Source organism: Bubalus kerabau, chromosome 21 (genome assembly GCF_029407905.1).
Source record: "Bubalus kerabau isolate K-KA32 ecotype Philippines breed swamp buffalo chromosome 21, PCC_UOA_SB_1v2, whole genome shotgun sequence".
Lineage (NCBI taxonomy): Eukaryota > Metazoa > Chordata > Mammalia > Artiodactyla > Bovidae > Bubalus > Bubalus kerabau.
In genome coordinates, this window is record NC_073644.1 from 46363037 (window position 1) to 46390912 (window position 27876).

General features: G+C 42.1%; 2 protein-coding genes across 3 annotated transcripts in view; one reads left to right on the top strand and one right to left on the bottom strand.

The window, feature by feature from the left end:
* The window catches only part of PTPN2 (protein tyrosine phosphatase non-receptor type 2), a 129555-nt gene that overhangs the window by 91424 nt on the left and 10255 nt on the right, over window positions 1-27876 (bottom strand). The window lies entirely within an intron of this gene.
* On the top strand, window positions 6045-25899 carry SEH1L (SEH1 like nucleoporin). Of its 2 annotated transcripts, XM_055559095.1 has the most exons (9): window positions 6045-6295; window positions 9049-9099; window positions 12060-12206; window positions 14417-14628; window positions 18155-18253; window positions 20116-20256; window positions 20964-21121; window positions 22388-22538; window positions 23512-25899. In XM_055559095.1, the coding sequence occupies exons 1-9, from the start codon at window positions 6185-6187 to the stop codon at window positions 23522-23524; spliced, it is 1083 nt and encodes a 360-aa protein (XP_055415070.1). In that variant the 5' UTR covers window positions 6045-6184; the 3' UTR covers window positions 23525-25899. The 2 variants fall into 2 exon arrangements, with proteins under 2 accessions (XP_055415070.1, XP_055415071.1); XM_055559096.1 differs by lacking the exon at window positions 12060-12206.

Here is a 27876-nt window from a genome sequence, read left to right on the forward strand (position 1 = left end):
GGTCGAAGCTACATCAGCATCAAGCTGTCTGACTACAAACCTGCCTGGTGGACCCAGATCTCATCCTCTAGGAAATGAAGGGAACAAGCACCAGGTGAGTGGTCTCAACCTTGGCATCACCAGGGCACTGCCTAGGGAGCTTTGAGAGAAAGAATGTCTTACATCACCGGGAAAAAATATCCACAGTTCATTTATTTGACAAAAGCCTTGCATTCGGAATATTTAAGGCTGTCTCACAAATGAACAACAAAAGGACTGTCATGTGGACTATTTCTCTATTTACAAAAAAAAAGTGCCGCTGCTACAGCCTGGGTTTTGATACTGCCAGAAAGTGTGGCTCAATTAACCTGGGGTGTGATCTGGGCAAGAGGAGCTTCAAAAGTTCCCCATGTGATTCCAGTGTAAAAGTGAAGATGGGGGCATCTGTGCCAGGCCAGGGGCCAGTCCTAGGAGGGGCAGGGAGGGCTGTGTAATTTCTTTGTAGAACCCAGTGCTCACTGTGTTTGTTTCCTACAGCTGCTGAGCCAATGACCACTAATGTTATAACTTAAAACAACCCAAACTTATTCCCTTAAAGTTCTGGAGGCCAGTAGTTCAAAACAAGTCTTAAGGGGCTAAAATCAAGGTGTCAAGATGTCTTGTTCCTCCTGGAGGGTCCAGAAGAGCCTCTGCTCCTCACCTCCTCCGACTTCTGGAGGTGCCCATGTACCCGGGCTCACGGCCACTTCGAGCCAACTTCTGCCTCTCATCAGGTCACCTTTGCCCTTGATGCTGGCCCTCCTGTGTCCCCCAGAGGACTGTCTGACCTCCTGAATAGTCCAGGGTGTTCGCCCATCCTAGGACCCTTAACTTAAATCACACCTGAGCAGTTTCTTCACCGTGGAAGTTAACCTCTTCACAGGTCCTGGGGATTAGGACGTGGACAGACCTGACGGGCCTTGAATCCACTGCTCAAGTGCAGTTTTTCAGATGACAGAAGGAGAACTTACTCCTCTCCTGGAACCTTGGAACACAAAGGGCTCGGGAAGTTTCCACAGCTGATTCCAGCTACTTGGCAAAACGACCTCCAAAAGATTCCCCTTCTCCCTAGACGCCACAGCACCACACGTCAGTGTCCCAGATAACTGCTCCAGGCAGTGATCACAGTAGCAGAAAACTCCATTTTTTTCCTCAGATCCCAGGACAACAAGCCCCATGATAACAGGAGGCCTAGAGGACAGTCAGGCCCCGCCTCTCCCTCAGCCCCAGAACTGAGTGGAGATCCCTGCCGCCCCTCTCTTCCTTCCTCACACCCAACCTCTCCCTCCCTCTCTGTTTAGTTGCCTGAATTCCTGACAAGGAGCATCAGGAATGTCCTGCCCTCATGTTCCTGTTGAGGATTCCAAAGCTGCAGGGTTCCAACCATACCGACTCCATCCTCTGGCTCCACACCTCCACCTCCTGCCTGGCCAGGCCTCACCAACCTTTTCCCACCCAGATTTCCCACACCCAGGTGTTCGGTTTGATCCTCAACAAATGACAAACATCCTGAGGGTCAAGTGGGTCTGCTGGGAGGGAGCTGGGCCTCTGGAGAACAGCCAAGCACACCGGTTAGGAAACTCCCAGACTGGGTCTCTCTGCAGTCCTTGACACCAGTAAAAGTCCATTATCTTGTAATTTTACTCCTACCATGTGCTTTTTTTAAGAAAAAAAAATTTATTTATGACTGTGCTGGGTCTTCACTGCTGCACAGGCTTTACTCTAGTTGCAGCAAGCAGGGGCTACTCTCTAGTTGCAGTGTGCAGGCTTCTCAGTGCAATGACTTCTCTCGTTACAGAGCACGGGCTCTGGGGCATGTGGGCCTCAGTAGTTGTGGCACATGGGCTCTAGAATACAGGCTCAATAGTTGTGGCGTACAGGCATTTGAGATCTTCTTGGATCAGGGATCGAACCTGTGTCTCCTGCATCGGCACGCAGAGTCTTTGGCACTGAGCCACCATGGAAGCCTTACCATGCGCTTTTAACATGTAATTCAAGTGAGAGTGGGAAGAACAGATCCGAGGCTGTGCTTTCCTTTAGGCCCAGTAGCCACAGCCACCCTAGTCCTGAAACAGAGCCTTCCTGGCAGCTCAGTTCACAGCTGTCCTCTGAACCTGTGCAGGAGAGAGGCCGAGTCCTTCATCCCAGTGCCAGCTGTTGCTTCTACACCAGGAGGGAGGCTCGAATGGCAAGGTGAATCCTGGCTGGTGTTCCAGAAGCAGCCTCCCCCTCACCAGGCCTCAGCTGGGCCCATGTGGGTGGTGCCCTCCTTGCCAGCTTCCTCTGCCCTTCCCAGCATGGCTTCTTCTCTGCCCAAACCCAAAGGAAGACTTGCCCTGGGCTCTCTGCACCTGTATTAGATGGGCAGTGGAGCAGAGGGCGCCTGTCTGCAGGACTGCTTTCTCCCTAAGGTGCTGCAGAGAGAGGGAGGGAGAAGGCTGCCTCTCGGATGCTCAGGAAGGGGTCACAGACGCCTTGCCCAGCCAGCCCCTCTCTTCCCAGATGGTCACCTGTCGGTCTGGAGGTTACCCCTCTTTCTCCCTTGGGAGGGGCCCTCTCTCGCCCCCACATTCCTCCTCTTGGAGTGGATCTCCCATGGATCTCACTTTTCTGTGTGTCTTGCACACAAGGCACTGGCTTCCCTTTGTTCTGCTTAATCGTTTCAAGAACATCTGTCCAATGAGCAGCCTTTCTTCAGAGAAAAGGCAGCGTGCCCACACCTTTAGAAGGTAGAGAAAATACGAACTCCTGCTCATCATCAGATATTCCGGGTGCCCCAGCTCAGAGATACTTCTGAACTCCCTGTGTAGTGTTGTCCCCAGCAGTGTCTGGGCTCTGGGAGTGATGCAGGAAATTGCAGGTGCTCTGACTGCTGCGATTGTTGTGGCTACAGGTTCCTGCCAGCCCAAGCCCCGCCGAACCCAAGAGCCTGCACGACCCTTCCCAGTCGGGTCCCCTCCAGGGTCTGGATTCAGGGCAGCTGCAGGCTAAGTCTTGGTGTTCTGAGCTCAAGTGTACTTAGCCAACAAGCACGGAATTTAGAAATGTGAAGATTTCATTTCCAATTTGATGATATGCTGTCTGCTCTGTTATAAATCATGGAAATTTTCAGACGTTGCCTTGCCCACAGCTAGGAATCTGCCCAGTTGCTGTGCATTTCAAAGTTCTGCATGAGATGTTTTAGTGCCACCTACAGGTCTCTGTCTCTGGAGGTGCTGTGGACAGGTGGTGTACCCCACAGCCCCCCCAGTGGGGTGGGGGACCGTGCACAGGTGAAGCTCAGCAAATGGAATGCAGAGCTAAACAAGCTAAAGGCAAAAAGTACATATTGTACAATTTATGAAAGTACAAAAACAGGTGAAACTAATTGTATCAGAGTGTTGCAGAGAAACAGAACCCGCAGTATATTCTTTAAATCCCTTAAAATAAATCCCTTTCATATAAAATAATAATATAGAATAAGTCCCTATGTAAATGCACAGAGAATGCCAATATATATTTATATATGGTTTATATTTAAAGAGATTTATTTTGAGGAATCAGCTCATGTAACTGTGGGTGCTGGCAAGCTGAGGTCTGTAGGACAAGCTCTCGGGCTGAAGACTCGGGCAGGATTTCTGTGCTACAGTCTTGAGGCAGACTTCCTTCTTCTGTGGGAAACCTCCGTCTTTGCTCTTGAGGCTTTAAATGGAATGGATGAGACCAATCCAATGCTCTGCATCTGCCTAGCACGATACAACTGTCCTGTGCATAGTTCTCCCTTAGATCCAATCAGGACAGTGTCATGAACAGGTCAGTGTGGTAGCTCATAGAAGAGAACAGCAATTGAGACCCTTGTGGACTAAATTATGGCACAGGACTGAGGAGTGACACATGCCTGAGATAGGTCAGTGACGGTGTGGTGCTGGCCTTGCCAGATGAAAGCCAACTGCTCCTGGGGGTCTTTACTGACAGGGGAGGGAGAGAACAGCATCTGTCAGATCAACATCTGCAAACCAGGTGCCAGAGATGTGTAAGTTCTCAAGCGTTGAAGCCACATCAGACATCAGTGAAACATCTGAGAGCTCTCCCTGCACACAGAGAAAGGCCATGTGAGGACACAGCAAGAAGGTGGATGTCTTCCAGTCAGGAATAGCACTCTCACCTTGAAATGAAGTCTGCTGGCACCTTGATCCGTGACTTCCAGACTCCAGGCCTGTGAGAGAACACATTTCTGTTGTTTAAGCCACCCAGTCTGTGGTATCTTACTGTGGTACCCAAGCAGACCAGGACAACTGTGAAAGTGCATTGCTAGCCAAGCCTGCTAAAAGCAAACTGTTTCTGGTGGAAATCTTAATTAGCAAGTATTGAGGAAATGCATCTGTCAGACCCAACGGCTGTGAACCAGCTCCCATGGGATGAGTTAATCAGCTTGAGCAATGAAACGACATCTGTAATAGCAAGGGCAGTTGCAGTGAATGCCTGCATAAGTATACAATAACCCACCATTATTCTCCAAGACCCAGCTGCCTTCTGCACAGGCCAGAGGCAAGCAGCACTGGGATGTGGTGGGTGCCACCAGCCCTGCATCCTTCAAGCCGTTATTGGTGGCAGTAAGCTCTGCAGTATTGTTTCTGGCTCCCTACTCTCCTCAGCAGGGGCAGCTCTAGTGGCGTCCACTTGACCTTTCCCAGCATATAGCCCTCCTTCCATAGGTCAGGGAACCAACTTGAGGATTCTGCCTGTTGCCGAGTATGCCTACCCCAACCACATTCCAGAACCAGGGAAATAACCACAGGATGGCTTTGAGGACCCACTGTGAGACACACCTGAGCCGGAAAACCTCTGGTCAGCTGACCTCCTCAAGGCCTGCTCTGACTGGTGGATCACAGTGATGTTTTGGGTCTCCTGAAATCAGGGTCAGTTTGGAGCTGCGTGTTCAGAATTCTTGAAAAGTCTAATTATTTCCTTTTCCCCAAAGCATAATCACCGTGGTAAAAGGCCCCGGTCCCGTGAGGGAAGGCTGGAAGATTCAGTGTGTATTTTTGGCAGCACAGTAGGGTCTTTCCTCAAGGTGATCTGGCCTCCTCTTTATTCAAGGGTTTTTGGGTCTGTAAACTGGGTCAAGTGTGACGTTGACTGTAAGGCTGTCACTCTGTTTTTATGACTTTTGTGAGTACTTTCTCTGGCAATGAGTGTCTTTGACCTTAGAGCAGTTACAGTAGTTCTCAGTTATACCGGCAACTCACGGATTTGGGGGTTTGCCCTCGACGTACCGGGCCACAGTCCACACTGTCACATGTATGTGTCCTCTTAAAGTACCAATAAAATCTTACCATTTTTAGCGGGAGGGGAAAGGCAAGTGAAGGCGTTTCCAGCAAGGCCAAGCCATTTCTGCAGATCCTGGGGGGACGGGGACTGCCGGGGCCACGCCCCCGCCACATCGCACGTCTTGGACACAGGCTCCTTACGCACCGCTACTCTCTGCGCCCACTGCCGGGGCCCGGCCCGTCTCCCGGGGACACACGCCCCAACGCGATGAGATTGACTTAGGGCCGAGGCTTGCAGATGACAGTCTTAACCTTCATATTCCCCTAATCTCCACACTTCGACAGAGAGCTGCTTAAGTCCCCTTAGGGCACAGACGGGCTCTCCTTGTGGCTCAGCTGGTAAAGAATCCGCCCGCAATGCGGGGAGACCTGGGTTCGATCCCTGGATTGGGAAGATTCCCTGAAAGAGAGAAAGGCTACCCACTCCAGTATTCTGGCCTGGAGAATTCCATGGACTGTATAGTGCATGGGGTCGCAAAAAGTCGGACACGACTGAGCGGCTTTTACTTCACTTCACTTCAGGGCACAGACTGCGCCGCAGCCGGGCGACAGAGTAACTACGCGGCCCTCGCCGTGCCGTGTTTGACAGGCAGCCCGGCCTTGACGGGTATGGCGGACCGGGAGCGGAGCCTTACGGGGTGTGACGGGCAGGGGGCGGGGTCCCGCGGGGTATGACGGGCTAGGGGGCGGGGCCCCGCGGGGTATGACGGGCCAGGGGGCGGGGCGGGCGCAGCCCGGGGCGCCCGAGCAGCACGCGGGAAGCACCGCCGTGCGCGCCCCGGCGCCGGGTCCGGGTGGGCTGCGGTCCGCGCGCCGCCGCGCCGCCGTGTCGGAGGCAGGAGGGGCCCGGCGCAGCCATGTTCGTGGCGCGCAGTATCGCGGCGGACCACAAGGATCTCATCCATGATGTGTCTTTCGACTTCCATGGGCGGCGGATGGCCACCTGCTCCAGCGACCAGAGCGTCAAGGTGCGGGCCGAGCCTGGAAGCAAGCGGGACCTTGCGCGGCCCGCTGTCCGAGCGAGGGGCGCGTGGAGAGGGGACTGCTCCGGACTTGAGGCGCCTTGCCGGGCACGAGGCCCGGCGGCCTGGCAGGCGGGCGCCCTCCTCCCCGGTATTGTGGGGTCACTGCCGCCCGGGCCGCCTCTCAGCGGTTGTCTGCGTGCGTGCGTGCGTCACGGCGGCGGGCGCGCTCCCGCTGCGGGAGAAGCAGGGCGCGCCGGTCGGCCAGGCTTGCCCTGGGCTCCAGGCTGGGTCTGGAGCGCCTTGTGGGTAGGGGAGGTCTCGCTCGGCGGTGGTCGGCGGGACTCAGGACCGGGGGCGCTGACCCTCCGCGCTCCGCGGACGCCCGTCGGATTGGGCTCTCTCCCTCCATGTTCTCACAGCCGGGCCGCGACTGCGCGGCCCTCGCTGACGGGTCTGTGGCGAGGCCCGGGTTTTCTCTCCGCCCTCCGCGGCCACGTGACCGTCGCGATAATTGGCGTCCGTTAACCGAGTAGGTTTCCTTATCCGCTTAGAGCTATTTCTAGAGGATTGTCCCGTGTGCGGAGTTTTTGTCTGTCGAGGTGTTGCAGTGAAAAGTCGTCGTTAATCCCGTTTTTTATGTTTTTGGAAGTTTTCCTTAGGCTCATTCCAGTAGAGAAATTAATGAGTATTTTAAAAGCTCTTGAGAGTACTTGGTAGATTGTCTTTTTGAAGTTTGTACTGTTTTACAGCTGCCGTTGAAGAGTATCAGTGTGATAGTTGTCCGTGTCGGGCATTATCATTGCGGTTTTTTCTTTAGTGTTTTCGTTATTGTAGGGAACTACAGGTAACAAAATTTACCACCTTAACCGTTTTTATTAAGTATGTTTGTATTTTTGCATCGGTCACCGCCATCCTCACTTTGCACTGTCCGTATTAAGCATGACTCACCGATCCCTGAAGCGTCCAACCCTGGTCCCCGCCCTTGTACTTTCTGTCTCTGAATTTGGCTACTCCAGTGGCCTCATACAAGTGGGATCGTACAGAATTTGTCTTTTTTGTGACTGGCTGATTTCACTTAACTTAATGTTTTGAAGTTCATACGTGTTGTAGCATTTGTCATAATTTCCTTTCTGAGAAAGGAAGCGTTTAAATAATCCAAAAACTTTTAAAGAGGCTAAGTATATGTATCTGCATATACCACATTTTACATATCACTCATCTGTTGGTGGAGTTTGGTTCCTTCTACATTTTAGTTGTGAACAATGCTGCTGTGAATGTGGGTAAACAAGTATAGCTTTGAGACCCTGCATTCAGCTGGGTGCAGACCCAGAAGTGGAATTGCTGAAGCACATGGCAATTCTACTTTTATTTGAAAAAATTTTAATAATTTTTATCTATGTGTTGCTGTTCTTGGGCTTTCTCTAGTTTAGGAGAGCGGGGGCTATTCTTCCTTGCGGTGCTCGAGGCTTCTCATTAGTGGCGTTTCTCCTTGTGGAGGATGGGCTCTAGGTCACGCAGGCTTCAGTAGTTGTGGGTCATCAACTCTAGAAAGTGGGCTTGGCGTTGGCAGGCAAATTCTATCCACCGGGGAAGTCCTGTTTGAAGTTTTTTGAGGAGCCACAATACTGTTTTATCATTACATTTTAAAAAATTGATTTATTTGGGGGACATATTACATTTAAAAAAACGTCATGTTATTGTAATGTCTATTTTTTGTTGGTATGAAGGTTCAGTGTTTTGTCTTTGACTTACATGTACAGTTAAGTCTCGTTATTTGCAAGTTTTGTATTTGTGAATTTGCTTATTCTATAAAGTTTATTTGTAACCCCCAAAGCAACGCTCATGGTTATTTGTAGACATGACCAGGTGGCAGAAAAATTGGAGTTGTCCAGGTTGTGTTCCCAGCTGAGGTTGGACAGGTGACACTCTGCCTTTCATTCAGGCTTTCATAGTGTAAACAAGCGCCCTTCTGAGTGTGTGTTTGGTGCCACATTTTTCACATTTTCATTCTTTTTGTTGGTGAATTTCACTGGCTGAAGTGGTCCTCAAGTGTTGTGCTGCGTGTCCCACAGCAAGAAGTCTGTGAGTGCCTTCCCAAAAATGTGTGTGTTAGGGGAGCTTCATTCAGATGTGAGTTACAGTGTTGGTGTGATTTCAGTTCAGTCACTCAGTTGCATCCGACTTTTTGTGACCTCATGGACTGCAGTGCGCCAGACTTCCCTGTCCTTCACCAACTCCTGGGGCTTGCTAAAACTCATGTCCATTGAGTCAGTGATGCCATCCAACCATCTCGTCCCCTGTCCTTCCCTTCTCCTGCCTTCAGTCTTTTCCCACCATCAGGATCTTTTCCGTGTTCAGTGATAGTGAATCAATAATGTATACAAAATAAGGTGTTTGCAAACATACACAGGTAAAACAAGGTTATTGATAGGTTGGTTGATAAATACATTGTGACCAGAGGCTCCTGTGAATTGCACCTGTTTCCCCTGGGGGGAGTGGTCAATATTGGCCCAGTGACTTTATAGGGCAGCAGCACCGTAAGTGCCCGACTTGAGTGGCACTGTTATCATTTCCATTAACTATTGGAGCGAAGGTTCCTTGACTGACATGTCCTCAGTCCTCAGTAAATATTTGGTTGAATGAATGAATGTTTACTTACTGATTTTATCTTTTGTGAATTTATGTTTCCCTCCTTTGTCCTCACTGACTCAATTAATTTTAGAAATTCTTGGTATAAAATATCTTTTTTCTTACAGGTCTGGGATAAAAGTGAAAGTGGGGAATGGCATTGCACTGCTAGCTGGAAGGTTAGTATTTATTTTTATGGTGATTTTAAAAAATTGAAACACTTACTGTAGGGTAGCATTAGTGACTTTGTGTTCAGTTTTGAGAATTATAAAATTTATACCTTTTACTTTTTTTCCACTATTAAAGTAGCAAATGTGCTTCAGAAAATTTGAAAGTACGAGTTTGAAATTCTGTAGCATTTTAACCTAATTGTTTTTAGCATCTCAGTATGTCTTTCTTTTTCCTTTACATATTTTTTAATAGTTGTGATGTTTTGTATATAGCTTTATTTTTTGCTTTAAAAAATTGCTGTACTCAGGTAGAGTTTTACATATCTTAAGAATTGTCGATTTTAAATGTACAGTTCAATGAATGTTAGTAAGTTTACACAGTTGGCAGCTCTGCCACAATCTAGTTTTAGAACACTTTTATCATCAACCCTGAAATTTCCCTTGTGGCAGCTTGGGAGTTAATCATCTTTCCCTTCTTATGCCCCAGGTAACCACTGAACTGTTTTCTGTTTATAAAGTTTTACTTTCTCTAGACATTTCATATAAATGGAATTCTATAGTATGTAGTTACTTGTTTCTACTTGCTTTCCTTAGCTTGTTTTTGAGGTTCATCCATGTTGTGGTATGAATCAGTGGTTTGATCCTTTGTAAAGCTGAGTAGTAGTCCATTGTATAGATAAAGCCACATTTTACTTACTCATTGACTATTCGATGGACATTTGTTTGTTTTTAGTTTTTGACGATTATGAATGCTGTTATGAACATGCCATACAAGTCTTTGTGTGGACATTTTTTATTCTTTTACATATCTAGGAGTAGAATTGCTGGACTGTGTAAGGTAAGGGAGTTAGAGAAGGCGAGGTTCAGAAAAAGAACGAGAGCAGCACTTCACAGGAACAGATCACCTTTAATGAGGCAAGAAGGGGCAGCAGTCAGATTAGCGAGCTGCTGCACTTAAGAAGAGAGTAAGTATATATAGGCATTTTGGAGATCGGCCAGAGGCTGGACCAGCTGGGAGCTGGGCGTAATCAACCTTAAATTCCATTTTTTCCTTCAGGTGAGAGAGTTCTTTGTTTTGCATAGAATGGTGGGGAGGACCTGGAGGGGAGTTTTTAACTCCAGGCTATTTTTGAGCCACATAATTTTCCATCAGACTGTGTATACTTTTAACTTTTTTGAAAACTGCCAGACCATTTTCCAAAGTGCCTAAACCATTGTATGTTCCCAACAGCAATGTATGAGGGTTCCAGTCTGTCGTTTTGATGATGTTAGTAGCCATCTTGGTGGGTGTACAGTGTGTCTCATTGGATCTTGGTTTGTATGCCTTTAATAACTAACCCGGTGTTGATAGCATTTTCATGTGCATGTTTGTCACTTATTTACCATCTATGATGAAGTGTCTATGGAAATCTTTTGTTCTCCCCTCCCATTTCTTAAATTGTGGTGAGAGTCAACACAAAGTTCACCATTTCAAGTAAACAAATGTAAATGCATTTATTGCATTCACAATATTGTATAATTGCTTCCTGTATCTAGTTGTAAAACTTATTTTTATCACTTCAAAAGGAGGCTTGTATTTTTGCTTTATAATTAACAGGTTTCATTAGTAACTTAGGTATGTTTTAAAACATAAATACAGCAACAAAACAAATATGACAAAAGATATACCCTATTTTGCTTACTAATTGATATTTGTTTGCTTTTTATTGTGATGAATCCTTTGTGCAGTCCTTGTTCTTTAGTTAGATCATGCTTTACCTGGAAGCTAATATTTAGCAGAGTCTCACTGCGCTAGTACATCTTTGACTAAATAGCCTATATAAGTAAGAAAAGTGAAATAAAAAGGTTGGACAGAACAGAGGATAAAAATAAGGGTGCAGGGACTTCCCTGGTGGTCCAGTGGTTAAGACTCTGTTTCCACTGCAGGGGGCACAGTTTCAATCCCTGGTCAGGGAATGAAAATCCCACATGCCAGCAGCCAAAAAAAAGATGCAGAGTTTACCGTTGGATGATGACATTGTTACCATGTAGAAATTATTGAATTATGAAAGTGTTCTGAGATTGAGTGTACAAAAAGTGTTAGATACACGGAAGCCTGAAACAGATTTTGTGAGCATCATGGGTGGACTGGTGCTTGTGGTCATATAGTATTTTTATTGGAAAGCACAGACAATTCTCTTGATGTGAAATGCTTTAAGACTTTTCTGCCTTTTTTTTCTTGGTCAACATAAAGAGTTGAATAATAGTAATTTGATGTTTTTCATATATAAAGATAGTGCTATTGAGCTTTAAATTATTCCCTCACAATATGGAGATTTAGGCTTCTCTGTATTTGTCCTCTCATTGCCTCTTTTCCTAGCCAGACATCAGAATCATTTTAAACATTTTGTTGCTATGGTTTCTTATACTGTCAGGCTTTTGAAGCATATCATTTTGATTAATCTTACTTATTAGGTGGATGTTCCCTATAGAAGCAATGTGCAAGTGAAAAAAAATAATGGACTGATAGAATCTCTGTTTAAAAGCTTTGTTAGGTTAAACTCTGAACCAGGTCTCTGTTAGTAGCATTGGAAAAGGTCAACTTTATCCAGAAGGGTTTTTTTTTTTAATTCATAAAATGTTAGAAGAACTTGACTCCAGAAGAGCTGTAATCCTAAAGATGAAGTATCTTCTAAGTTAAAAGTTCTAGAATTTATCTTGTTTTATTTTGGCCATGCTGCATGGCATGCAGGGTCTTAGTTTCCCAACCAGAGATTGAACCCGTGCCCCCTGTGGTGGAGTGTGGCATTCTAACCACTGGACCACCAGGAAATTCCCTAGAAGTTAAATTTTTAAATGTTAAATTGAGCAGCTTTTTTCCATTTGTTGAGGTAAAAATATCTGTATTCTATTTCTTCAAGTGACATCTTATATGTGTGAAAAATGAGTAAACTCCTCTTTTTCCTTTTTTTCTTTTTTTGATTCCTCAGACACACAGTGGATCTGTGTGGCGTGTGACATGGGCCCATCCTGAGTTTGGACAGGTTTTGGCTTCCTGTTCTTTTGACCGAACAGCTGCTGTCTGGGAAGAAATAGTAGGAGAATCAAATGATAAACTGCGTGGACAGAGCCACTGGGTGAGACATTTATTAGCTGTGGGTGGGTGGGTGGAAGCCAGAGCATCGGAAGAGCAGTGATCTTTCTGAGGACACTTTGGGGAAGTGAGACTTTCAGTCCCACCCCTCTGACCTACAGGGAGGGGAGAGGGCTGTGGATTGACTGATCACCATTAGCCAGTGAGTTAGTCATTCATGCCTATGTAATGAGGCCTCCATAAAAACCCTAAAGGATGGGGTTTGGAGGCTCCTGGGCTGGTGGAGATCTGGGGACCTGGTGCTGGCAGGAGCGTGGGGGCTCTGCGCCTGTCCCTGACTGTACCCCTTGGGTCTCTTCCATGTGACTGTTCCTGAGTTACAGCAGGCAGTGAGAAGCACAGGTAACACCCTGGTTTTGGACTGGTACCTGAAGAATGACGATCTTGTGGGACTGAACTCTGCGCCCCAAAATCTGATGCTATCTACAGGTAGTTAGTGTCAAAACTGAGTTGAATTCTCCTTGGACACCCTTCTGGTGTCAGAATTGTCTGTGGGTGTGAGGATTAGCCCCCAACCCCTCTCCAGAATTGAAATTGTTACCAGAACCCTTTTACTTCTTTAGGGAAATGTCTAATCAGGTCCTTTGTCCATTTTTTGTTGTTGAGTTGTAGGTCTTCAAGTGACATCTTATATGTGTGAAAAATGAGTAAACTCCTCTTTTTCCTTTTTTTCTTTTTTTGATTCCTCAGACACACAGTGGATCTGTGTGGCGTGTGACATGGGCCCATCCTGAGTTTGGACAGGTTTTGGCTTCGTGTTCTTTTGACCGAACTTTATGTACTTTATTTCCTTAACGGATATGTGATTTCCAAATCTTCTTTCTCATTCTGTTAAGTTGCCTCTCCAGTCTCTTGATAGAGTGTGCAAGGGTTGTGTGCAAGGATTTCATGAAGTATAGTTTAGTTTTTCTTTTGTTTCCTTGTGTTTCTCGTATCATAAGTCATTGCCAAATCCATTGTCATGGAGACTGGCCAGAATTTTCTTTTAAGAGTTTTATAGTTAAGTGCTTATGTTTAGGCCTTTGACTCATAAAGTTAATGTTTGTATGTGACATAAGGCAGGTATCTATCGTAACTCTTTTGCACTTCAGTGTCCAGTTTTCTGAGCACCTTTCATTGAGAAGATTGTCTTTTCCCTATAGAATGGTCTTCGGCATCCTTGTCAAAAATCAAGTGTATTTGGAGAGTGGTGGCAATATGAAGGATTTTTTTCTTCAAACTTAATGATTTGTATTTAGTGTTTCAGCATTTGTGTTATATTAATTATTTATATTATAATCCTGTAATTGCTACCATTCCTAAACCCAACTTACAGGAGTTGGGTCCCAAAACTATAGACAGTAAGCTGTTGATTTCTAAATTTTTGTTGACAGTTTCAGTCAAAAGTCAGCTCATGTAGGAGCCGGGCAGTAGCTGGTTGGTATCTGCCATGCTGGGGTTCCCTAATTTCCAGAACACCAGCTTCCTACCATTCTCTTGGTCTCTGCTGCATGCCTTCTTTTAAAAGTGGATACTCTTGATCCAAGCAGGGTTAACCAGCACTTAGACTTGACGGGAGAAGTTGTACTCCGTCCTTTTTGCTGTTAAAGGATCTTAAGGCAGTTTGCAGCCTGCTTTGCATGACAAAACTGCCCATATGAAAATTCTAACATTTTCTGCTTTTCTCCTATCTGCCTAAGGGCTTCCCAGGGGGTGCTAGTAGTAAAGAACCCACCTGCCAGTGCAGGAGATGTAAGAGACTTGGGTTCAGTCCAAAGTTGGGAAGATCCCTTGGAAGAGGACATGGCAAACCCATTCCAGTATTCTTGCCTAGAGAATCCCATGGACAGAGGAGCCTGGTGGGCTACAATTCATAGGATTGCAAAGAGTCAGACACAACTGATTTAGTGCACACACACTGCTTAAGAAGAAAGAATTTATCTAATTTAATAAAGTTAGGCTTCACAAGGTCTTCTTACTTCTGCATTAAAGGAGCAGCTGATTATAGGTCACTGATTGTGAGCTTGTGTACATGGTGTTTTGCCAAGTCCTTTGGAGGAAATTGAGGCCTCCCCAGGTTTTGAGTGTCTTTTCAAGGTTGTACAATTTTCTGAGGAAGTGGCAACGGATCTCTGTGATTCAGAGCCTGTGTTCTTTCACTCTGACATCCTTTCTTTTTGTGTGTAATTTACTTTTTTTTTTTTTTTTTTTCAGGTAAAGAGGACAACGCTGGTGGACAGCAGAACGTCTGTTACCGATGTGAAATTTGCTCCTAAGCATATGGGTCTCATGTTAGCAACATGTTCAGCAGATGGGATAGTTAGAATCTACGAGGCTCCAGATGTCATGAATCTCAGCCAGTGGTCTCTGCAGCATGAGATATCATGCAAACTCAGCTGTAGTTGTATTTCGTGGAACCCTTCAAGGTAGGTGATAGAAGCCTAGTAATCATTACACTTAGCATCAGATGCTTTATTTTTTTGAATATGCTTTTCTTAAGTGGTCTTATCTATTTTTAAAAATATATATTATGTAGAATAATAATTCTCTTTTCTCCACCCTGTCATGTCTCTTATCCCTCTATTTCTACTCCATAGAAGAAGCTAGCCACTGTAAACATTCTGGTGCACTTTCTGAACTTTTCCCATGTATATACAAGTAAATATTTACTGCCTTTGTAAACACACAGATATATATACACAAACACACCCAGGTATATGCTATCCTGTACAAGTGGACCCAAAACACACAGACGTGTATAGGTCTAACATTTTCCTTTTTTGCAGTTTGCTTCTTACACTTACAAATACATTGTGGGCTTTTAAAAAAAAATTCTAGTTTAAAATTCTTTTTGATTATGTCGGATCTTAGTTGCAGCACGAGAGAGCTTTCGTTGCAGTGCGGGGGCTTCTTTCTAGTTGTGACATGTAGGCTCCAGAGGACAGGGGCTCTGTAGTTGAGGTGTGTGGGCTCAGTACTTGTGGTGCCCAGGCTTAGTTGCCACTTGGCTTGTGAGATCTTTGTTTCCCGACTGGGGATCAAACCCACGTCACCTGCTTTTGACGGTAGATTCTTAACCACTCGACCAGCAAGGAGGTCCCCCCATCATGTGTGTTTTCCTTTGTCTTAGTGCATCTAGTCCTATCTTACTCCTTTCCTTGCTGCACAGAGTGTGATTCTAAGACTGTCACTATTTTAAGTGGTTTCCTTGTGCCTCTGGGTCTTGCCATGTTATCTTTAAACAGAATTTATACTCACTCTGTGAAAGATGACTTTAGCACATTAAGAAAGCTTTCTGTTTGTGAAGATGTGACAAGATATTTTATTTGTTGTTCTTCAGTTGTATGTAATTGTCATAATTAAAATACTTCTCCACTTAGTGATTTATCAATTTTCAGACTGTATGTTGACTCACCTCTCTTTTAAAAAAAGAGGAAATTAGTTCTTTTTTGCTTCTGTCACACACTCACTCTCTGATTTCCTAATGTTTTGTTACACTGCTTGTATAGTGACAAGATTTATAGTATTTGTCTTTATGTTTTGTAAACATTTAGTACACATAAAAGTACTTTTATCTTTTGATTATAAATTGATTCAAAATATTAAGTAGCAACTGAATTTGTAAGACTAGATAGTATTCATTCTAGACACAGATTAATCTGTTTTCATAGCTGTAGTTCACAGAATAATGTGACATTGACTTTGACAGGTGCTCTTTTCTCGTTATTGATTCCTTTACTTCGGGTTATATTTAGGTGTCACAGTTTTCATATCATGAGTTGTCTTTGGATTTTTTGTTTTCCTTTGGTCACGCAGCTCTTAAAGTAACTCTTTTTTTTCCCTCCATAGGGGTTGATGGCAAACTATAAACTCGAGAACACCTAAAAATGTCTTAGTTTTACTCCATGCTTAATTGTAGTTTGGCTAGCTCTAGAACTTTGGTTAAGTTCAAAATGTAAGAATTGCAGAGATTTTAAAGGATTCTTGAATCTTTTAAATTTTAGTTGGTGGGAAGTGTGTGGTCAGTCTGATACTGGATCTTTTGTAGGGAGCCTATTCTTTCTGGAAAGTTTTAGGATTTTATCTTATTACTATTTTGAGAAGCAAGTATATTCTGTGAGTTTGGGGTTTGTCCATTTTGACAATACAGTGACTTTTGATTGCAGAAAGTCTGAATTTTAATATGGCCACATTTAAGTCTTTTATGTTGTTGTGCTTTTATTTTTTTTTATTTGAGAAATTCTTTCCCACCTTGATGTTATCAAGTGTCTTCTGAAAGGTTTTTGGGTTTGCCTTCCCTTCTGGCTCAGCTGGTAAAGAATCTGCCTTGCAATGCAGGAGACCTGGGTTCGAGCCCTGGGTTGGAAATATCCCCTGGAGAAGGGAAAGGCTACCCACTCCAGTATTCTGGCCTGGAGAATTCCATGAACTGTGTAGTCCATGAGGGTCGCAAAGAGTCAGACACAACTGAGCCACTTTTACTTTCACTCTTAAATCATTAAACCTCCTGGAATTGCTTTGTATGGTTTAAGATAATGGAATTCTAAAATTTAACCAGGATGTTTCCAGGTATTTTTTATTTATTAGAAAAGATTTCAAATATAGTAATAATACAATAGACTCTTATATATTCCTCCAGATTTCTTGATTTCTGATGGCATATTCTGATTTCTGCACTCTTACAGTGTATTCTTTCATCTCTTCATGGAGGTATAGAAAGGAGTTGCAGATGATCAGTCTCCCATATTCAGAGAGTTGGATGGTTTTGCTCACTGTTTAGTTATGAGCCATATTTGGCAGATGGTTTAAGTGTGATCCTTTTTTTTCTAAATATACAAATGAGGTAATCCTCAATTCAGGTTGCTATCTGGATGTTTTAGAATTTATTTTTTAGAATATTTAACAAACGATTTATATTTTCAGTGATTTTAGAATTTATTATTGTAAATGTACTTGTCCTTGCTCAGATATTTAACATTGTGAAAGAATAATCTGTGGAACACTGAAAGAAGAAAATCTTGTGAGAAACTACTGTAATTTACACCCCTTCAAATAGCCAAGAATTATAGTATATAACTTGTCATTTTATTTTGTCACTATAGCACTTTACAGTTTATTTGGTATTTTCCTTATATTAGGTGATTTGATCTGGTTATCAGAAGCTTTAGTAATAAAGACCTAAATTTTTTTTAATTACATTTTGTTTTCAGCTTTATGAGACTGGCAGATCACAACATCAAGACTAAACAATCTTTAAACATCAAGGTTAAATAGTACCTCTATGTCACTTTCATAGAGGTATTACTTAATCTGAATGTGGGAGGCAAGGGAAATCAATATCTAGGTAATTAGACATAGAAATGGAAAAAAAAAATTAACCTAGAGTTCACCTCAGAGTTCATTCTTTTATTGCTTATCTTTTGCCTTTTAAAAATGTAGTTGGCTACAAATGAGTGTGGAGACTTAAAGAATGATAGGCATGCCTTCCTAGGGATGGTCTTTTCTGCTTTCCTCCTCCATTGGGATGGGATTCTTTTTGTGCAAAGCATGTAAAAAATTTTTTTGCCATGAATTTGGTCACCATAAAGTTACTTTTCATGTAATAGTTAATGACCAGATATTTTTAGGAAGAAAAATTCTAAGATCTCTTAAGTGGTTTTTTTTTTTTTTTTAATCAATTGAATGCTTGAAGCCTTTTCTTTGGGGAAAAGGACTACTTTCTATCTCAGCCATAAGAAAATGTGGTAGAAATATGGTGAAAGGCTGGTGTCCTTGGTCCCCAAGATGAGACCTCTGGGGTACCCTTCCTGGGAGTGCAGCACTGGGCATAGCAGGGGTCTAGTCCACAGCTGACCGGTGGGTTGCACAGCTGCTGGATGAGTTTTTAATTCTCTGAACTATATGTGTGTTGATGTTATAATTGAGAAAACACATTTTTCTATTCCTTTCCAGCTCTCGTGCTCATGCTCCCATGATTGCTGTAGGAAGTGATGACAGTAGTCCAAATGCAATGGCCAAGGTTCAGATTTTCGAATATAATGAAAACACCAGGTCAGTAGTACTTTGGTTTAGTTATTGTTATGAATTGCATTTAATTTTTTAAAATGTTATTTCTTTATTCATTAATTCAGTTATGCATTATTTGTCATATTTACTGATTTCCTATGATATACTAAGTTCTCTGTTCTGGTAATAACTAAATTGAGTGATGTAGCTGCTGCTGCTGCTGCTCCTAAGTCACTTCAGTCGTGTCCGAATCTGTGCGACCCCATAGATGGCAGCCCACCAGGCTCCTCTGTCCCTGGGATTCTCCAGGCAAGAATACTGGAGTGGGTTGCCATTTCTTTCTCCAAGGCAGGAAAATGAAAAGTGAAAGTGAAGTCGCTCAATCGTGTCCTACTCTTAGCGACCCCATGGACCGTAGCCTACCAGGCTCCTCCGCCCAGGCCAGAGTACTGGAGTGGGGTGCCATTTCCCTTCTCCAGAGTGATGTAGAGGAAAAGGTAAAATTGGTCTCCCAGTATGTACCATCATGCACGGAAAACAAAAAAATGCAAAATGGTGATGAGTTTTATAAACTGGAAGATTCATTCAAGAAAGACGGTAGAATGAGTAGAAGTTGGCCAGACAGAGACAGTGCAACTTTCTAGGTGGAGAGAGTGAGCCAGTGTAATCTCACTGTGGTTGGAACATAATGGGTCAAAGGGAGACCATGTGGTGGGAAACCCGCAGGGCTTATGTCTTCAAGACCTCCTGCTTAGTGTCCAGTCTTTATCTTAAGGGTATTCTGAAGCTGTTAAAAGACTTCCGAATTGGAGGGTAACAGGATCAGATGGTCGTTTAACTCTTCCTGAGATGTGGAAATAGACTTTGGTATAGCTTCCCTTTTTTAGAGATTTTTTTTTTTCCTTAATTTTATTTATTTATTTATTTATTGCTTTTGGTTGTGCTGGGTCTTTGTTGCTGCTCAAGCTTTTCTCTAGTTGCAACAAGTGGGGGGTACTGTCTAGTTGCAGTGGGTGGACTTCTCATTGCAGTAGCTTTTCTCTTTTTGCAGAGTCCCGAGCTGTAGGGTAAGCAGGCTTCTGTAGTTGCGGCTCTCAGGCTCTAGAGCACAGGCTCAGTAGTTGTGATGCATGGGCCTCAGTTGTTCCGTGGCATGTGAGACTTTTCCTGGATCAGAGGTTCAACCGCTGTATCCTGCATTGGCATGCGGATTTTTTAAGACTTAGCCACCAGGGTAGCTCTGGTATAGCTTCCTTTATCATCACTTAAAAAAATTCAGTTCTTCCTGTTATTAGCTCAACTTTTTTCTTTACACTCAAATCTTAGGAAATTCAGGTACCCTTTTTCTTAAAAAAGATATTAATAGCTAACAAAGCAAGATCTCATTCTAATTTTTCGTAAACTCTGTTTGAAGCTAAACTTAAGAAAATTGAAAGAAGAAACCTGGGAGGTTATATTACTTTCCTAGGGCTCCCGAAACAAATTACTACAAATTGGTGGCTTAAATCAGAAGTTTATTCTCATACTTCTGGAGGCTGGAAATCTGAGATCAAGGTATTTATTGTCAAGGCTTGCTGCCTTCATACTCTTTCCTTGTCTCTTCCAGCTTTTGGAGGCTCCAGGAGTTCCTTGGCTGAGCAGCATAACTATAGTCTCTGCCTGGTCTTAACATGGCTTCTCCTCTAATGTCTGTTCTCTGTCACCCTGAGATCCTTAATTATATCTGCAAATGCCCCTTTCCTTAGGTCACAGTTTCAATTCCTGGAGGTTGGTGCTGTGACGTACTGCACACAGCAGAGGTGAACACTACTACATATGAGCAAGATGGAATAATGGAGATACCTAGACATATGGCTTTTAAAAATTTTCATTTATGATAATTTTAAGGTAAATTGTTTTTTCATTAGGAAATATGCAAAAGCTGAAACTCTCCTGACTGTCACAGACCCTGTCCATGATATCGCCTTTGCTCCCAACTTGGGACGATCTTTCCACATTCTTGCCATAGCAACCAAAGACGTGAGAATTTTTACATTAAAGCCTGTGAGGTGAGTTTCTGAAACAACTACTTTGAAAATTCTCTTACCTTTTGCTTTATTTGCATTTGTGGAGGAAAGTGTAGAGGCAAGAATGATCTGAATAATAGATTCTTAATGAACATTTTATCTATCAATATATGACTTTAGGGAATGGGGAGAGTAAAGAGAGAGAGATGTTTGCTTAGTTGTGTTTTATTTAGGCAGATACTAAAAATGAATTAGATCTTCTGAAAAAAATTGGATGCTATACATGTTTGAAGGAATGAGAGGTGGCAGTCTACTTAGGGAAAATTAGCACTGAGACATTCTTGTGAATAACTTATTTAGCTTTAATTTTGGAGTTCTGAACCTCAGTTCTTTTTCTTTTTTTCCCTTCTTTCTTCCCTTTTCTTATTCTTCCTACTACTTTTCTTTTTAAAAAGTAATCATTTTCATCTCTCTTATTCTTCAGCATTTTGTGGGGAATAAAATCCTCTTTAGTCGCTGAGTATCTTTTATGCGGTAGGATCATGCCAGGTACTGGGGAGTCAAATGAAAGTGGCTTGGCCCAACTCTCAGTAAGCTGTTACAGAGGTCGGGGGTGGATATGGATATGACCTTCTGGTGGCATGTATGTGAGACCATTGTTATTATTTAGAACAATGAGAGTCTATGAGTGTATGTGTGTGTCCATACTCAGAATTCCTTAGGAATTTTTTTTTTATTATTATTAACAGGAAAGAACTTACTTCCTCTGGTGGGCCAACAAAATTTGAAATCCATATCGTGGCTCAGTTTGATAATCATAATTCTCAGGTCTGGCGAGTGAGTTGGAATATAACAGGAACAGTGCTGGCATCTTCAGGAGACGATGGCTGTGTGAGGTTGTGGAAAGGTAATAGTTCAGTGGAAGAATTGTTGCTGTATGTTGCTACTTTAGAATTTTCCCTTAGAAATGTAAACTCTGAAATATTTTGAAAAAAATGTCTATGGTTACTTTTAAATTAATGTCTCATATTGTTTTGAATCTCTATCATTTTACCTAGTTCATAGCAGTGATTGACTAATTGAATTACATTTCCGTGTGGAATAAAGTAGAACTAATTGTGACAGAATATACACTACCTCCAAAGATACCATTTGCTATGGGTGTAACTTGTATGAGTTCTCTACAGACTCAGGATACGGTCATCTCTTGATTGAACTGCTTTAGCCAATTAGCACTTAAAAGAAAATTTAGGGTCTTCCTCACTTCTCTACAGCTCCCCAAAGTTAGAGAATCTTGAGGCCAGTGATTCTAAAAGTTTTACAAATGCCAAGCAGAGAGAAGGCACTGTGGACATTTGACACTGTGGGTGTTGTGGTCTGCTCTTCTCCATGGATGTTTATCCACTGGGCAAGGGTGCCATGGTCTGTGCACCACTCTAGTTGGCAGCATCCCTTTCTGAGGATGTGATTACAGCCCAGTTCCCTTCCCCTGAGAAGTGGCCGTTCCCAAAATGCAGTTTGACTGAGTCTCCCTGGGTCAGCTTTTGGCTGTGGTAGAACCAGCCAGGCCTCAGGGTCTCTGTTGCCCTGTCTACCTCTGGACTTTAGTCAGGACAGCCCCACTCCACCCAGCAGGCTCCCTACTTGGGTTTCCTGGGCTCGGTGTTTTTAGTGACCAGTTTTGCATCCAAACCATTTGGCCAAGCTGGATAAGCCACTCAGACCCCACAGGTTCTGTTACCTACATCCATGGGGACATTAGATACTCATGTGACTTACACTTGCTTAACTGAGAATGTGACTTTGTTACCCACACATCATACCTGAAATTCATTGTAATGAAGACAGAATTTATTTTGATGATAATGTGATAATGTGGTAGCTTACATCTGTCAATATGTATCTTGTAAGTAAAGGAGTGGTGAAAGTTTTGTTTTTTAAATTAGTAATTCTTTAAAAAACTTCAAAAAATAATTGTTAAAATTGAGATATTTTATTAAATACCTAATATTTAATGTTTCATTAAATATTTAATGTTTCATTAAAAAAAAGTCTTTGCCATTAATCCTAAGAGATGCATAGCCCGTAGGTCTCTCTTATTTCTTTAATTGTAGATTTGTGCACTGGAACATAGTTGTTAGTCATGTTGATGTGTTGACCACTTTCCTTCCAGCTAACTATATGGACAACTGGAAGTGTACTGGCATTCTGAAAGGTAATGGGAGCCCTGTCAATGGGAGTTCTCAGCAGGGAAACTCAAATCCGTCCGTAGGTTCAAATATCCCAAGTCTTCAGAATTCACTAAATGGATCTTCTGCTGGCAGGTAGGCTGTTTTGTGAGAAAACTAGCAATTATCTTCTTTTTAAATCATTCAGGTAGCCATACTGAAGGTGTGTTATTTTGTGGGTTTTTAGATTGAATCAAGAAATTCGCACATAATTGTGACACTAGAAGAGAAAGCACTTTAGTATCTCTGTATTTGGTTTATTACTTGGTCATAATATTTACAGGTAGGTTATGATATTGTCATACTTAGTGGTCTACCAGGGACATCTGTAACTGGGAAGTAGCGAGATGAAGAGGAAGTGTGGGACAGCGCTGGGGCTCGTAATCCAGAGGAGTCAGTGTCGTTAGTGCTGGGAGGGTAGCCTTTGAGTCAGGTTAAACTAAAATTGTATATAAAACACATGAACTAAGGCTGTAGAAGAGTGAGTTGTGTTTTTTTGTGTGTGTGTTTAAAACTTTCATGTAGATTGTAAGAGGAAATGGTAAATTGAATTGATTTTTAGAATTTTTAGTATATTTTAGCTTCGCAAAGCATGTTTGATGTCATTAGAGTCATCCTTTGTTTTCATATTCAAATTTCAAATATGAATTTGTAAGGTAAAATTATTTTAACATGTCTGTGAATAATTTGGAATACTATTAAGGAAAATTTAACGCACAGCCTTAACAAACTATACTGTAATGGTTCTTTTGTCAATTTAAGAGAATTGTATTTTAAATTTCCTATTTTTATATTATTATATTTTTGTAAAGAAGTCCTGCTTTTTGATTTTTAAGTATTTGCATAAAAACAACTTCAGGTACCAAAATTATTTCATGAAGCAGAAGATACTAGTGTTAATTCTTTTTTTTTTTTTTTTTAAATCTAGTGTTTGGTTGCTGCCTGTACTGCATATTTTTTTTGTAAAGAGCTTTGAAGTTTTGATCTGTGTTCTTATTGTGCAAATAACCATGTGTGTTAGATCTGTGATGCATTTTCCCTTCTCCATTTGTATTATGTCCTTTAACAGAAAGCACAGCTGAGTACCAGCTAACTGGAGTAACTTTGCTGTTTTGCTGCTTGTTGCATGCACACAGGAATGGAAAGCGAACTCCTTTTCCCCTTCCCCAGCGCCGTTTGACCTCTCCCAAGATACACCAGCAGCCTGCTTACTACTAAACGCAATCCAAAAGGCCTTTAAAAATACAGTGTATATCATTTTTTTTGTACTAGCCAGTTTATTGACACTTATTTAAAATTTTTGAAATATAAATTGAGAGGCTTTTTGTTGAGACACTGTCACCAAAACAATTTTTTGAAATGTTTCTGAAACTCACGGGTTTTAAAATTAAAAGATTGTTACCATCCTCAGTAGTTGGGAGGAGGGAAAATATCACTATTCCATCTGGAGAATGTATATAGACTTCTGTCTTTTATTTTCTAAAACAGTAGGCAAAATGAATTTTTATAATTTCAATTTGAGGACTGAATAAGTATTTTTCATAAAGATTGTTTTGAGTGCTAATTTGTTTACTTTTTGTAGAATTGGTTTATACATGATACTATTCAGTATAACTGTTATTTCTTTGAAATGTTTAAACTATTATTAGTGAAAGAGTGAGAGAAATAGTAGTGACAGTAACTTGACTGTACAGTTTGTAGCCAGACAACATTTGGTATTGCTTCATTTTTATTTTGGTAGTAAAATGAAAACATCGTTGTAAGTTTTCAGTTTATATTCACTAAAGAGGTAAATATTTCTAATATGTGCTTGTATATTTTTAAGGTGTGATTTCATGGCTTAAGGTTTCCTTCAAGTCAAAATTTGGAAATATATTATAAGAAGCAGATAAAGCTTTGCTAAAATTGTGCATGCATGTTAAACCTCCAGGTTCCATGTCCCAGAATTTTCTTAATTTTGTTGGCTGCTTCATTTAGTTCATATCCTCTGATGACAGAGCTATAAATCTTTTTTTGAGAAAATGCTAAAGTATTACGGGTAAGTTATAGTAGGCTAACAGTAGAACATATTTTTGAGCCCTTTTATTTATCAACATTTTGTACTAATCAAAGGTTTTTGCAGAAAAACATCTAAGTGTGTTCAAAGACTATGTTTCTTGGAAAGTATGTTGCAGTAGCTGGCCATACCATGTGAACGTCTCCCTGAATTGGTCCCGAGAGTCATGTGTGCACTAAAACTGCTGTTGCTAGAGGGGAAGCATTGCTTAAAGAAAAGCTTATGTGATATGTAAATTTCAGGATAGCATCAGTATGTTTCTGAGAGATTAGAAAATGTTTTAAATTATATAATGTCTTCTTTTGTAACATTCATACTGAAGATTTTTTTTTTAACATTTTAAGTTAAACAGATTCTATTTCTTTTTTCAAGTTTCTATACTTACTTAAGCAAGCCTGATTTGAGTAAGGGTCTTGATTTTGCTGTTATGTTCTGTTAGTTTTGGCATGAATATACTAAAGCTTTTTTTTCTAGCATGTGTTTTCCCCTCTTTGGTTCTCTTTGTATTTACTACTTTTCTCTTTTTCTTCTGTTTTTTTTTTTTTTTTTTTTTTCTCTCTGTTGTTTTTGTTTTGTTTTGGTGTTTTGTTCCTGTCTTCATTGTTTCAGGTATTTCTTTCCCCCTCTGGATTCCCCACGGGCTGGATCGAGATGGTCCAGTTATGCCCAGCTCCTTCCTCCTCCTCCTCCTCCTCCTCTGGTAGAGCACTCTTGCGATGCTGACACTGCCAGTCTCCAGTATCCTCACCCTCGCAGACGATCTCTCTCTCGGCCTCTTAATCCCTTACCTGAGAATGAAGGGGTTTAAAAAACACTGATTTAACACTTAAAGGCCTTATTCAAGTGCTTGTAAATGCTTTCATTCCTGGCTTTTTGTTTTTCTTTCAGAAGATGTTTCTAATTTAGGGCGTGTCTTGCATGTATTACAACCAGAACATGGTGTTTGGAACCTAAATGTGTTTGTGCTTTTGCATCAAAGGAATATTTGTTCTATTGGTTGATAACCTTTGATGAAATAATGAGACGTGTACACACAACATTAACTGTGAGTTACACACAAATGGTTGACTTCAAAGTGCCTGTTCTGTACATTTTATTTTGAACTGTTATGGTGTTAAGTTTCTTATGGTTTGTCATACTGGTTAATGTGAAAGCATATTATAAAGTTCATCTTGCCTTTGAGACATATTAAGAACTGTTTTTGATTTTTCAGGCTAATGTTGCAACTGACTAGTTTGTAAAATAAATCATTCCTGTGTATAAAGCAGCAAAACATAATAAGACTGTTTGGTCTTTTTTTTCTTTTAAAGAAAACTGCCTTTCACTACTTGGAATTACTGTTTAAAGCTTTTGTAATTATTCTCCAAGTAGATTATTTAATAAAATATATTTTTAAATATATGAATCTGTTGCCTTATAAAAATAGAATGTATTCTATTTGATGGTTTGTAAAGCTTATATCTCCTAAAATATCACATTGCTAAAAAAAATCCCAACAGTCAGAAACTGAGGGATGATCGTGGCATTAATTTAGAAGGTAGAAAGTTAGTATGTAGACTAACATCTAGATCCAACAGATGTCTACTTAGACTATTTGAACAGCATTTCATGTGCCTGTCAGCTAATCACACATTGATGGTAGAGCTGTTATAAATGTATAACTTAAAATCTAATTTTCTAAGACACTTTCCTATCAATAGACACTCTCCTCTTAAACCCCAAGAGCTTTTCCACATGCAAGGATAAATAAGGTCCATTATGCTTTAATTTAAGGTGAAGTCTTCCTTCTGTTAAAGGACTTACTTTAGACTAATCGACTTACTTGTTTCAAAGCAAGAGGTCTCACTTTAAGTCTGGATCTAACTCAGAATTAAGAATTCAAGTTAGATTTCAATCATTATAGAGGTATCTGGAGTGAAACGTTAAGTGTTAGTTGCTCAGTCGTGTCCAACTCTTTGCGACCCATGGACTGGGCCTCCCAGGCTCCTCTCTCCAAGTGATTCTCCAGGCATGAATGCTGGAGTGGGTTGCCATTCCATTCTCCAGGGCCTCTTCCTGACCCTGGGATTGAACCCAGGTTTCCTGCATTGAAGGTGGATTCTTTACCATCTGAGCCACCAGGAAAGCAGTCTGGGATAATTTAGTGAATATCGGGCATCTTCTGTGTGCAAGACACTGTGCCAACACTTTGGGATATGTAAAAAAAGAGATAATCCGTACACATTCATTCTAGTAGGAGAAGGCATTTACAGAATTTACAAACAGTAATAAAGATTTAGCTTCACAGTAAAGGTTGAATGGTACAGGAGGCATTAAAGAAAGGGATTTATATGTGAGTCAGCAGGATTTGGAAGGGATGTGGGATTTTGACAGGTTGGAATACTTAAAGTGGAGGAGGGTGGAGTCCAGGGTGATGGCCCAAATAGAAGAGGCAAGAGGATTAAGTGTTAATCCACTGAAAGAATAAGGTGCATTTGGGGAGCTAGGGGGAGATGAATCTGCACACATACCTTGTGTTCACACTCTAGAAGGTGCTGGATCTTGGTGTTGAGGTGCAGTTGGTAAAGGGGGTGTGAGACATCCACCTTTCTTAACTGAATCCCTGCTGTGGGGCTGCTTCAAGCTCTACCTGGAATTACAGCTTTGAAATTCACTGGGGGGTCTACTCTTCCCTTTCAGCTGGTCAGATAACAGCTAATGTTGCCTGAGTGCTTTCCACGTGCCAGTGCTCTTCTGGGTGCACGTTAAGTGACTTGATCCTCACAGCAGTCCTCTGAGGCAAGTGCGCTGATGATCCCCATTTTACAGATGAGGCCACATGCAGGCTGCACAGCTAGGAAGTGAGAGCACTGAGATTTAGGCAGTTTGGCATCAGAGTCTGGGCTCTTTTCCTGTACATACTTTGAGCATAGTTCTTTGTTATGGTCAGGTTGCTTGGTGGCATGGGGGAGAGCTCTGGTCACTTGATCTTTATGATGGAAGGACAGTGAGTTGGGTCTGAGGGATTCAGGGTGGGTGACAGTCTGTCACATGGACACAGTCCAGCAGTTCACTTCTAGTGTGTGGTGTAGACAAAGGGTTGCTTTTTACTCTCAGGTAGCGTCTTTTCAGCTCTTAGAGCTAAGTCTTTGGTTTATTTTTCCAAGATTGAGAAACTCTTGAGATTTTTCTCCATTTAAACTTTGTTCATTGTGGACACAGGTAGAATTAGGGGTAGTTGAATGCCAAGGACAGGTTTCAAGGAGATGGCAAGAGAACTGTGGAGACGTCGCTGAATTTGACAGGCCAGTCCTGATTAAAACAAGTGTGCAAGTAGTGTTCAGGGCCAAGCCAGAAAACATGGGATGAGTGACAAGGTGTGCAAGGAGGCAATTAAGT

Coding starts and splice junctions, on each gene's coding strand:
- SEH1L (XM_055559095.1), top strand. CDS start 6,185: ATGTTCGTGGCGCGCAGTATCGCGGCGGACCACAAGGATCTCATCCAT. Junction 14,629..18,154: donor ATTTCGTGGAACCCTTCAAG/GTAGGTGATAGA, acceptor ATTCCTTTCCAG/CTCTCGTGCTCATGCTCCCA. Junction 18,254..20,115: donor GAATATAATGAAAACACCAG/GTCAGTAGTACT, acceptor TTTTTTCATTAG/GAAATATGCAAAAGCTGAAA.